The sequence below is a fragment of the Panthera pardus genome, unplaced genomic scaffold, assembly GCF_024362965.1.
Source record: "Panthera pardus isolate Hobbes unplaced genomic scaffold, ASM2436296v1 HiC_scaffold_13, whole genome shotgun sequence".
Taxonomy (NCBI): domain Eukaryota; kingdom Metazoa; phylum Chordata; class Mammalia; order Carnivora; family Felidae; genus Panthera; species Panthera pardus.
Genome location: NW_026526688.1, coordinates 202,721,798 through 202,733,831, shown reverse-complemented (window position 1 = coordinate 202,733,831; position 12,034 = coordinate 202,721,798). Strand labels below are relative to the sequence as shown.

Below are 12,034 nucleotides of genomic sequence, written 5' to 3'. Positions count from 1 at the left end.
CCTTTGTGCCTCACTCTTTCCCATAACAGGAGGAAAAACCTGAATCAACCTGTTTTGTTGTTTTGTTACATTTCTCAAGAAAGTTGACTCTGCCTTAATTAAGCAAGATGAAATTTCCACCTGTCTGGAATGCTGTAGTTAGAAATTGTTAAGGGAAACGGATGTTTCGTTGTGCATTGGATTTCTTTTTCTAGTGAATGAGTTGTGGATTGAAAAGCAGATGATATTATTCACCGTAAGGAGAAGGCAGTTGGTGTGCAGGAGACTAATGGTGGGAAGGAAAGAGTTTGGACCTACACTTTTCCAGTAGTGAATTGGCCCATACAGGCCATTAGTACAGATTATTGCTGTCACGTTAGATTTTTCAGTAGCAGGAAGGATCATTCAGTCATTCCAGAAATGTATATTGAGTCCCAGATGCACACACACTTCTTAGTTGCATGCTAGAAGCACACTCCGGGGAACAGATTGGATTTTGAAGTCCTTGTGCTCAGGAAGCTTATAACCAAGAGGCTAGAAGGGTAGTGTGCAAATACACACATAAATAGAGATATAACTACCATTTACAAGAAGCGCTTCAAAGGATAATCTCTTGTTTCCATTGGTTTTGAAACATGGAAGTTAATTTAAAGTGAGAATGGCAGATCTTAATGTTTAAAAGAACTATTAACCTGCATGTGACCCACATCCTTCCAGATTGGACATTTCTGCCTCATAGCAGTGTCTGTCTCTAACGACAATAGCAACTAAACAGATCCATTCTCTGGAGGCTGTCTTGGACAGGTGAGCTTTTCTGAAGTGGGGGGCATGGTGGCATGACAGGGGATGGGGACGGACCTTAGAATGTTGCCCTGAGGCTCATGAGCCCCATTACCTTGAAGAACGTTTAAGGGAACTCTAGGGAACGAGCCAAAGTTATTTTTGCCTTTTTTTCCTTACTCTCCCCCTTCCCTGATGGAGAACATTGCTTCTGATGCCTTCTGATGGGGGTGGAGCTGTTTCCCAAGACCAACGTCTGTTTAGACTGTACTGAAGATCCAGCGTTGCCAGGGTTTAGGAAACCCTCACCTGTGGCCGGGCCAGCCCTTGCCATTCTCTTCCCCTGACTCTCACAGTGTGCCCAGCAGATCGCTCACCCACGGCCTCACTCCCCAGGAGAGGCCGGCTACGTGGCAGGACCTGGCAGGGAGTGAGGTGTTTTCCACCAGGAAGACAGAGGGTCATCGGGGGAAAGCAGGGCACTGGGATGTGGACAAGGGAGGAAGTCACCGGATGAGCCGTTCAAGCCTCAGCCTCCAGAAATCAACTTACGCCTCAGTAACAGGCTGAGAAATGTGATCCAGATGGCAAAAATGTCTTTAACAAGAAGAGGATGGACATAAAGCCAGAAAATGAGTTTCTGGCCCCAGAGCATGGAGGTGTAAGATCACTCTTAAATGGCTGGGAGCACAGCGAATTATATGCAAGTTATACCCAAGTCAGCAGGCTGTGTGTGTGGGGGGGGGGGGGGGAGGGGGTTGTACAAATGTAAGAAGACGACCTCACTTGTTTTTAACCTCAGCCTTGGACCCTCCTGTACATGCTGACGTCAGCGTGTGTTCCTGGCTCCAAAAGCAGCTGAAAAGATCACTAGGAAACCCCTCCCCGGGCAGGTGAGGAAGCCAAGCCCTGGAGGCCGAGTGAGTGGCCAGTGATGAGGCAGTGCTCAGTGTCCAGTGTCCTCCACACCCCGTGCCCCAACTTGGAGATGCGTGAAGACAGCCATTAAGTTGACTAAAAGCCTGGAGAAATTGTTTTTGGAGCAAGGTGGGAGAAACAACACGTTGTGGCCTAAAGCGTGGCAGTGGACTGCTCATCTGCGCGCAGCTTACAGCGGGCGTGTGCGGGAGAAGCGGGTGGTCTGGGGCCTGTTCCAGCTTGTCCTTGAGCGTCCCCGTGACACCTGTGCTTCGCTCGTCCTCGAGACTCACATTCTGCCCACGGCTACTTCACAGATCCCGTGGCCCCGACAGGAGGTGGTGCCTGTGCCGTGGGTAAGCACAGTCGTGGTGTGTGTGGGTAGCGAGCTGACCCGAAGGCCGCCTCTACTGTTAACTCCTTTGGGAGACGGATACAGCACACTTCCTTTCGGAGCGAGCGGACTGGCTGTGCACGGTGGCCCCGAGTGTGCGCTGCTGAGCTGTGCCCCGGGGTCGGGTCGGGAGGTCTCAGGCGGGGCCCCAGCTTGTATTGTGACCAGTTCCGCAGGGCGCAGTGAGGCTTGGGAAGTCCCCAGAGGAGGTTCTAGTAATTTGGGTGGGCAGGTATTGTGGTGGTGATGAGTGTAAATTTACGTTAACAAGGAGGCTGTGGAAGTTTCGTGTCAAGGAAGACTCCTTTTCTTAAAAATAACATTTATTAGGATTTTTTTTTTAAAACAGAAAAGAATAAAGGAAAAAACAAAAATGTTCATCATTCCGCCCAGATAATGCAAGAGCATATTCATGGGTCTAGAAAAGGCAAACACAGGGGTGCCTGGGGGGCTCAGTAGTTTAAGCGTCGGACTCTTGATTTCAGCTCGGGTCACAATCTCACAGTTCTTGAGTTTGAGCCCCATGTTGGGCTCTATGCTTACCTGACTGAGCCACCCAGGTGCCCCTAAGTAAATAAATTTTTAAAAAAAGAAAAGAAGGGGCGCCTGGGTGGCTCAGTCAGTTGAACGTCTGACTTCAGCTCAGGTCAGATCTCGTGGTCTGTGAGTTCGAGCCCTGTGTCGGGCTCTGTGCTGACAGCCCGGAGCCTGGAGCCTGCTTCGGATTCTGTGTCTTCCTTCCCCTCTGCCCCTCCCCCACTCATGCTCTGTCTCTCCCTGTCTCAGAAATAAATAAACATTAAAAAAAATTTTTTTTAAATAAAAAAAGAAAAGAAAATGCAAACACAGAAGGCCCCCACGTCTCTGCCACTGGTCTCTGTCCCCAGGGAGACCGTTACCACAGTGGCGTGGGTGTTGCTACAGGAAATGTTTCTCTGCAGCTTCTTCTCTCCCTGGGCTTGGAACCAGGTAACCTCTTTCCTTTCCCAGGGCGGTGGCAGTTGGCCTGAGCAGGCTTTACAGGAAGTGCAGCCTGTGGGCCTTGTGGGCAGTGCTCTCACTTCAGCAGCTCCTGGTTCTGCGGGGCCTCTCTCTACAGAGCGTTCTGGTGGCCAGCCGCTTCCAGCCACCATTGCTCTCACTAGCTTACTGTCTGTCCATCTGTCCTGCTGCTTCTGCCTCCTCTGTAGGTTCTAGTCATTTGGCCACAGATCAGGGGTGATGCTCAGGGGACACAGTGTTGTGATAGGGCCATACTGGAAATCAGAGTTAAATGTAAATCCTTTGAAAAATAAAATTTTGGGGGCTCCTGGGTGGCTCAGTTGGTTGAGCACCCGACTTCGGCTCAGATCATGATCTCGTGGTCTGTGAGTTTGAGCCCCACGTCGGGGTCCGTGCTGACAGCTCACAGCCTGGAGCCTGCTTCCGATTCTGTGTCTCGCTCTCTCTGCCCCTGCCTTATTCATGCTCTGTTGCTCCTTCTCTGTCAAACATAAATTTAAAAAAAAAATTAAAAAATTAAAAAAAAAAGAAAAAGAAAATTTTTTCTCTCTAAGGGAAGAAACAAACAAGCAGCAGCTTGAAATATTACTTTTAAGATATCTTAGTCTTTCGTGATCTATATTTATTCAAAGTTTGTGGTATTCCCCGCCTCCCCTTCACAACGAACTGCCAATAGCAGTCACTGCTGTTGGTTACCTGCTTCCCGCTGCAAGGCCTGAGCTCCCCAACCCTGCCTTGCCGGGAAGCGGGTGGGTGTGGATGGCGCTGTGAGGGGAGGACACCGAGGCCTAGGGCGGTTAAGGCCACGCAGCGGAGAAGTGGCAGACCGTGCCTGTCTGACCCCCAGAGCTGAGTTCTTCCGATACGGGGGATTTTCACTTGTTGACATTTTAAAAAGTACGTTAATGATGAGAGAAACAGCCAAGTTTATTATGGACTAATTCCTTACTGACCTTCCGTTAGATCCGCGGGCCTGTGCAGAGCAGTTCGCACACCGCTGGCACATGCATGGTGTTTGCCAAGATGAAGCCTCTGTGGGGTCCTCGTCCTTCCCGGCGACAGCGTGAAGGGCTCATGAGCTGACCCACAGAGGGTGGTCTTGTCATCTCCCGTTCTTGCTGCTGCTCAGAGTAGAGACATCTGTGGTCATTTCTGCTGGGTGCTGAGGAGTCACAGTGTCGCCTTATGAATAACTGAGCTTCTTGTTGTTGTCCCTTCCTTTGTAGAGACTTAAAGCCTGAGAATATCCTCCTCGATGACATTGGTAAGTGAGTGAGCTTTTCACGTCTAACGCATAAGGCTTTGTTAGGAGGGACCTGGCTACAGAGAGTTAATGTGCACTTAGCCTCTTATCGCAGAACAGAAACAACACCAGAAAGAGAAACTCACTGGTACGTGTTCTTTTCAAAATCTAATAGAGATAATAACGTTGTCATTCCCCCGTATTTAGGCAAGAAGCAGAGATGGTCATAATTTTCTGTTAATAATTGAGTTCTAGAAGCATATTAAAATAAATTCAAAAGTAAGAACATTTTCCTCTGCCCATATCTTGCTTTTTCCCTTGGAGGGGTATATCTTTGCCCTCCTAAATACTGGCCCGCTGCCCTTGCCTTAGGCTTCTTTCACAGAGCAGGAGCGCAGGTGGCTGGCTGGGGACCCTGCGAGCACAGGTGGGGAATGGCCCTTGTGGACCGGCTCATTGTCATCAGCAGGTGCCCCTCCTCAGTTCTCGGGGTGATGGCTGCACTGGGAAACGCCTTCTGGCCCTTAACCCGCGGTTCACTGTGCTGTGCTGCTGACCAGCGGGGCGTGAAAGTGGCTTTGAAAACAGAGGATGTACTCTGTGTGGAAACGGGAAGTGATCTCCAAGACACAGCATTCCCTGGAAAGAAGTGAGGTCAAGCACAGCATAGAGTGTGCTGCCTTTTGTGTAAAACGAGAGGGGAAGTAATGTGTGTTTGTATTTGCTTTATACGTACAGACCTGAAGAAACACAAAAGAAGACTCATAAGAAACTGTTAAGAGTGCAGATAGCCTAGGGGGAGCAGGGTTTCCACTGACACTAATGCCCTTTTATATTTTTCAGTATGTAATTCAGTTTCTGCAAAAGAACCCACAACATGCTGGGATTCTTATTGGAATGGTATTGGATCTATAGAAACTTTGCGGAGAACTGTCATCTTAACAATATTAAATCATTCCGTTTAAGAAAATAGTATATAATCCCATATATTTGGGGCTCGTTTAATTTCTCTCCACATTATTTTGTGATTCTGTTCGTTGTAGCACCATGTGAGTACATTCGTTATTCAGAAGTCATTTGTGTGTATTACTTTTTTTTTTTTTTTTAACGTTTATTTATTTTTGAGACAGAGAGAGACAGAGCACGAACGGGGAAGGGACAGAGAGAGAGGGAGACACAGAATCAGAAGCAGGCTCCAGGCTCTGAGCCATCAGCCCAGAGCCCGACCCGGGGCTCGAACTCACGGACCGCGAGATCGTGACCTGAGCCGAAGTTGGACGCTTAACCGACTGAGCCACCCAGGCGCCCCTGTTTGTATTACTTTTAAGTGGACTCAGTGAAACTCCACGGAGATGTTTGTAGTTCTTTCTGTGCATCACTCCCTCCTCTCCAGGACTTTCCCCCACAAATTTGAGCTGACCTGTCTTCCCTCAGTTCTAATCTCTGTCTTCTTAACTTAGCAACACCACCTGTTCTGTGTAGGCTCCTTCTTGCAGTGCTGGGATCCGGAAGCGGCTCCTGGTCCGGGAGGACGGTAGGACCCAGCTGTCTTGTTTCTCTCCTGTCGGGAAGCACCATCCCTGGCTACCGTAGACCCAGTGCCGAACAGTGTATTGGGGCCATTTTTTAATTATTTCTGATTGAAGAGCAAGTGTTGCATCAGTTACCCCTTGTTGGTTGGAGGCAGAAGTTCCGTACATTCCGGTGGGGTCTAGTTGTACATATCGGGGTATCCTTTTTCAGTATCGCGTTGTGGTTTTCACCGTAAGGGTCGTACACATTTTTGCTATTTGATGTTCTTTAATGGTATTGTTTTTAAAACTTCTATTAGCTTGTTGCTGGTATTTAGAAATCTAATTTCCCCTATTATTTTGCATTTTACATTACTGTCTGATACACTGTTGAAATCGAACCAATACCAGTACATTATTATTAACAAAAATCCATGGTTTACTTTAAGGCTCATTCTCTGGGTTGCACATTGTGTGGGTCTTGACAAAGGTGTGATGACATATGTCCACCCTTACTGTATCACACCGAGTAGTCTCACAACCTGAACGTCCCCTGTGTATCACATATCCAGCCCTCCTACCTTCCTTCCAAGCCTGGCAACCACCCATCTCTACTCAGTCTGTCATTTTGCCTTTTCCAGAAAGTCATAGACTTGGAGTCATGTAGTGTGTAGTCTTTGCAGACTGACTTCTTTCACTTACTAATACACATTTAAGGTTTCTCCAGGTCTACGCTTGAGGGCTCATGTCTCTTTACTGCTGAATAATATTCCACGGTCTGGACGGACCAGAGTTTATTTGTCCATCACCTGCTAAGGACATCTTGGTTGCTTCCAAGTTTGGGGAATTAGGAATAAACCTGCTCTACACATCCACATGCAAGTTTTCGTGTGGACGGAAGTTTTCAACACCGTTGAGCATATACCAAGGAGTGTGATTTCTGAATCAGACAGTAAGAGTATGTTTAGTTTTGTAAGAAACTGACAAACCATCTCCCAGAGCGGCCGCACCTGTGATCCTGCGTTCCCGCCAGCTGTGACCGGAAGCGCCTGTCGCTCTGCGTCCTGGTCAGCATGTGGTGGGGTCAGAGTCCTGGATTTGGCGGTTCTAAAAGGTGTGCAGTGGAGTCTTAGTGTTGTTTTACTTTGCAGTTCCCTAGTGACATACGGTGTTGACCATCTCTTCTTATGCTCATTTCCCATTTGCGTATTTTTGTTATGAGGGGTCTGTTCAGGTCTTTTGTCCATTGAAAAAATTGGGTTGTCTCTTTTCATACTGTTAAGCTTTAAAAGTTCTTTATGGGGGCACCTGGGTGGCTCAGTCAGTAGCTCAGGGGTAGCCTTTTAACATATCACCTTTAAGTACGAAATTTGCTGTAGTATTTTTGTAGATACTCTTGGTCAGATTTAAGAATTTTACTTTTTGGGGCACCTGGGTGGCTCAGCCGGTTAAGCGTCCAACTTCAGCTGGGGTCATGATCTCACCTCACGGTTTGTGAATTCAAGCCCCGAGTCAGGCTCTGTGCTAATAGCTAGGAGCCTAGAGCCTTCTTCAGATTCTGTGTCTCCCTCTGTGCCCCTCCCCAGATCGCACTCTGTCTCTCTCCCTCTTTCTCAAAAATAAATAAACACTAAAAAAAATTTTTTTTAAAGAATTTTTCTTTTTAAAAAAATAACAAATGGTTGTTGAATTTTATCAGTGCTCTTCAAGATAATTATAGGATGTCCTTTTTCTCTGTTCATATAGTAAGTTTTCAGATGTTAAGCTAACATTTCATTTCTGAAATAAATCCAACTTGGGCATAGTATGCTATTCTTTACATAGATTGCTAGATTCTGTTTCCTGGTATTTTGGGGGTGAAGGTCTCTGCTCTCTGTGTCTGTAGTATCATGGGAGCGCCAGCGGCCTGCTGTTGCCTACATCCCTGCAGAGGCTCCAGGGCCCAAAAGTCTTGACTCAGCCGCCGGCGGGCCCAGCCTCGGTGGGAGTCGCAGGTTGGAGCAGCTGGAGAGTGGCCGTGTGTGGCCCCTGTTATGCCCAGAATTCGTGATCCCCAAAGACCACCAGGGAGCCGAGTCCGATGCAAAAGCAAAGAGGCTTTATTCGAGCTAGCTCGAGCTCAATCTCCTACCTGAACCAACGCAGCGATGAGATACCGGAGAGAGAGAGAGCAAGTTTCAAAAGCACAAAAGGTTTTATAGGGATCATGGCCTTAGCCGATTGGCTGGGGAAGGGTCGTGGACTCAGCCGATTGGCTGCCAAAGTGTGGTCCCAGATCAGCAGTTATCAGCGTCACCTGGAACTTGTTAAAAATGCAAATGTTGGGCCTGGTGGTCACAGACCCACTGAGTCAGAAACTCTGGGGGTGGGGCTCAGCAATCTGTGTTTGAACAAGTCTTCCAGGAGATTCTGATGCACCTGAAGTTTAAGAACCACTGGGTCTGAGGGTCTCTAACATGTTTGGCCTCAGCGTATACAGAACGTTTCTCACTGGTCACCTATTAACCATTGGCTGTCAGCCTTGCTGTGCTATATAAATACCTAGCACCAAACACCATCCCCAGAGACTCTGATTAATTGGTTTGGGGAGGGGTGAAATGCTCCCAGGTCATTCTAAGCCTGGACAGGGTTGAGGGCTCCTGCCTCTGGCCCCGACCTGAGAGAAGCCCTCCCTCTTCTACTCACACTTTCCACGCCTCTCACACTCCCCTTCCTCCCACCTCAGACTTTGGAAGAATGCATCAATCGGTAAGTTACTTAAGGGGAGGAGGCGTGTTCTGAGGTTTGAGCAGGAACTTCTTTCTGCGGCCATGTCGGGGACATAGTCACTAGTCAGCCGGCCTAGATCTGCTCTTTCAGCCCCCACTGCCAGTGAGCAGCCTTGCTCTGACCAGGATTTGCAATGCTTCTGAGAAATGCTGGTGCCCCTTGGCAGCTCACCTCTGCGTGGTTCTCTGCGCGGGCGTTTCGTCCATCCGATACAGTCACCGTCGTGGCTCGTGGACACCCTTGGAGGACGGCTTGTGTGATTTGTTAGGCCCTGCAGTTGTGGCTGGTAGTAGCATGGGCCGCCCTGACCTTCACCACCCTGCCCCGAAGCAGGAGCCCAGCATCATGTCTGTAGTCTTGACTGTTATTTGTTCTTTTGGTGCTGTGCACCTGGTCACATTCCTGTTAAGAATGGAAAGGAATATTCTACAGAACTTTGTTTTGCTTTTCTTGATTTCAGGAGATTAAAAAAAATGTTTATTTATTTTGAGAGACAGAGAGAGAGGGAGGGCATATATGTGCACATGCACGTGCGTGGTGGGGAAGGGTAGAGAGAGAGAGGGAGACAGAGACTCCCAAGCAGGCTTTGTGCTGTCAGAATAGAGCCTGACACAGGGCTCGATCTTACAAACCATGAGATCATCACCTGAGCTGCACCTGAGAGTTGGACTCTTAACTGACTGAGCCACCCAGGTGCTCCGATTTCGGGAGACTTTAAATCTTTTCTTCTTGTTTTCCTATTCTTTTAATTTTTAAAATGTAATCCGAGCTATACTTTATGACTTATGAATGTGATTGATTTTAGGATTTTTAGTATCATGTAGTTACAATTCCCAAGAACTAATTTCCACCAGAAACCATAGAACATAAGAGTAACTCTTTCATTTCCCATCTAGACAGCTTGTTAGGGCTTCTGTTCTTGTCTGTAAAGCAGAACTTGACATTTGTGGTGAAATTAGGTTTTTTTAAAAAAAGATGATTATAAAGAGAACTACAGGCAAATATCTCTGAACATGGTTGCAGAAATCCTCAACAAAATACCAGCATAGCAAATCCAACAATATCTTAAAAAAATCACTCACCACAGTCAAGTGGGATTTATTCCTGGGATGCAAGCGTGGTTCAGTGTTTGCAAATCAATCAATTGTAATGTATCACATCAATAAGAGAAAGGATGAAACCACACGTTCTTTTCAATAGATGCAGAAAAAGCATTTGACAAAGTACAATATCCATTCATGATAAAAGCCCTCACACAGTAGGTTTAGAAGGAACACACCTCAATATAATAAAGGCCATGTATGAAAAACCCACAGCTAATATCATCCTCAATGGGGAAAAACTGAGAGCTTTCCCCCTAAAGTCAGGAACAAGACAAGGATGTCCACTCTCACCACTTGTATTCAACACGGTACTGGAAGTCCTAGCCACAGCAATCAGACAAGAAAAAGGAATAAAAGGGCATCCAAATCAGCAAGGAAGTCAGACTTTCACTATTTGCAGATGACATGACACTACATGTGGAAACCTGAAAGACTCCACCAAAAAACTGCTAGAACTGATATATCACGAAAGTTGCAGTATACAAAATCAATGTATAAAAATCCATTGTATTTCTATACACCCATAATTAAGCAGCAGTGAAATTAATAAAGCAATCCATTTATAATTACACCAAAAAAATAAAATACCTAGGAATAAGCTTAACCAAGGAGGTGAAAGGCCTGTACTCTGAAAATTTTAAAACACTGATGAAAGAAACTGAAGACGATACAAACAGATGGAAAGATATACCATGCTCATGGATTGGAAGAACCAATATTGTTAAAATGCCTGTACTACCCCAAACAATCTACAGATTTAATGCAATCCCTATCAAAATACCAACAGAATTTTTCACAGAACTAGAACAAACAATCCTAAAATTTATATGGAACCACAAAGACCTCAAATAGCCAAAGCAATCTTGAAAAAGAAAATCAAAGCTGGAGGTATCACAATTCCAAATTCCAAGATATACCACAAAGCTGTAGTAATCAAAACAGTATGATACTTGCACAAGAATATACACATAGATCAATAGAACAGAATAGAAAATCCAGAAATAAACCCACAATTATATGGTCAATTAATCTATGACCAAGGAGGCAAGAATATACAGTGGGGAAAAGACAGTCTCTCCAACAAATGGTGTTAGGAAAACTGGACCACTTTCTTATACCATACACAAAAATAAACTCAAAAGGGATTAAAGACCTAAATGTGAGACCTGAAGCCATAAAAATCCTAGAAGACAGCACAGGCAGTAATTTCTTTGACACTAGCCATAACAATATTTTTTAAGATATGTTTCCTGAGGCAAGGGAAACAAAAGGAAAAATAAAGTATTAGGACTACATTAAAGTAAAAGGCTTCTGCCCAGCGAAGGAAATGGCGAAACAAGAAGACAACCTACTGAATGGGAGAAGACATTTGGAAATGACATACCCCATAAAGGGTTAATATCCAAAATATATAAAGAAGTTATAAAACTCAACACCCAAAAAGCCTTCAGGTGTCCATCACTCCTGCAAGCACCATGTGGGCACACAATGGGGAGAGACCTTTTGAGTGTATGGGTGTGGGAAAGCTTTCAGTCAGCCGCAAAGTTTTCAAGGTCATTTGAAAATGCACAGCGTGATTAAACCCTATGAATGTAAGGAGTGTGGAAAGGCATACAAATTTTCCTCATCTCTTTGAGTGCACATGAAGAAATACCCTGGGGAGAGACCATCACAAGCCACTGCTCCCTTCAAGAACACAAGAGGGTGCACAGTGGACAGTAAGCCTTTGTATGTAAGGCTTTGTATGTAAGGACTCTGGTGAGACCTTCCAGTGTCCCACAGACTTGCAAGTATGTGTGATGGCCCTTGGTGGGGAGAACCTTGTGAATGACTGCTCTGTGGGAAAGCCTTCACTTGTCCCTCTTCCCTTCGAGGACACACATGAAAGCACAGTGACACGAAATCCTATGAACTTAAGCACCAGGGAAAAGACTTCAGGTATCCTAGGAATCTGTGAGCACAGACACACTGTGGGAAAGCATTTAAATTCCCTTAAAATCTTATTTAAAATGCGAGCCAATTGCAATGGAGATGATCCTGAATGGACACAATTTTGGGAAAACTTCAGAATACTTCAAAATACTTCATGTATTTTGTTCATGAAAATTCAGGCGGGACAGAAATCTTTTCATTATTATGAATGTGGCTGTGACTTTCCAGGTGCCTCTTCCTTGATGGGGATCCCAAGTGTATGAATTCCTAGTTCGTGTCACTGATATGAATACTAATGGTTTCAAGTGTCCTTCTTTGTCTTCTACATCTGTACAAAATCTTTGTTGTTATCTCAGACTTGAAGTAATCACACAGTTATGTACATGTCTCTTTCCCATTACAA

At 45.8% G+C, this 12,034-nt stretch overlaps 1 protein-coding gene across 1 annotated transcript in view; it reads left to right on the top strand.

Annotated features, from left to right (window-relative positions):
• Positions 1-12,034, top strand: part of GRK4 (G protein-coupled receptor kinase 4) — a gene marked incomplete at its 3' end in the record, with an annotated part of 96,012 nt that overhangs the window by 70,442 nt on the left and 13,536 nt on the right. Inside the window, exon 10 of the mRNA XM_019453855.2 lies at positions 4,300-4,337. Within this exon, the coding sequence (XP_019309400.2) occupies positions 4,300-4,337 (38 nt within the window). The remainder of the gene's footprint in view (positions 1-4,299; positions 4,338-12,034) is intronic.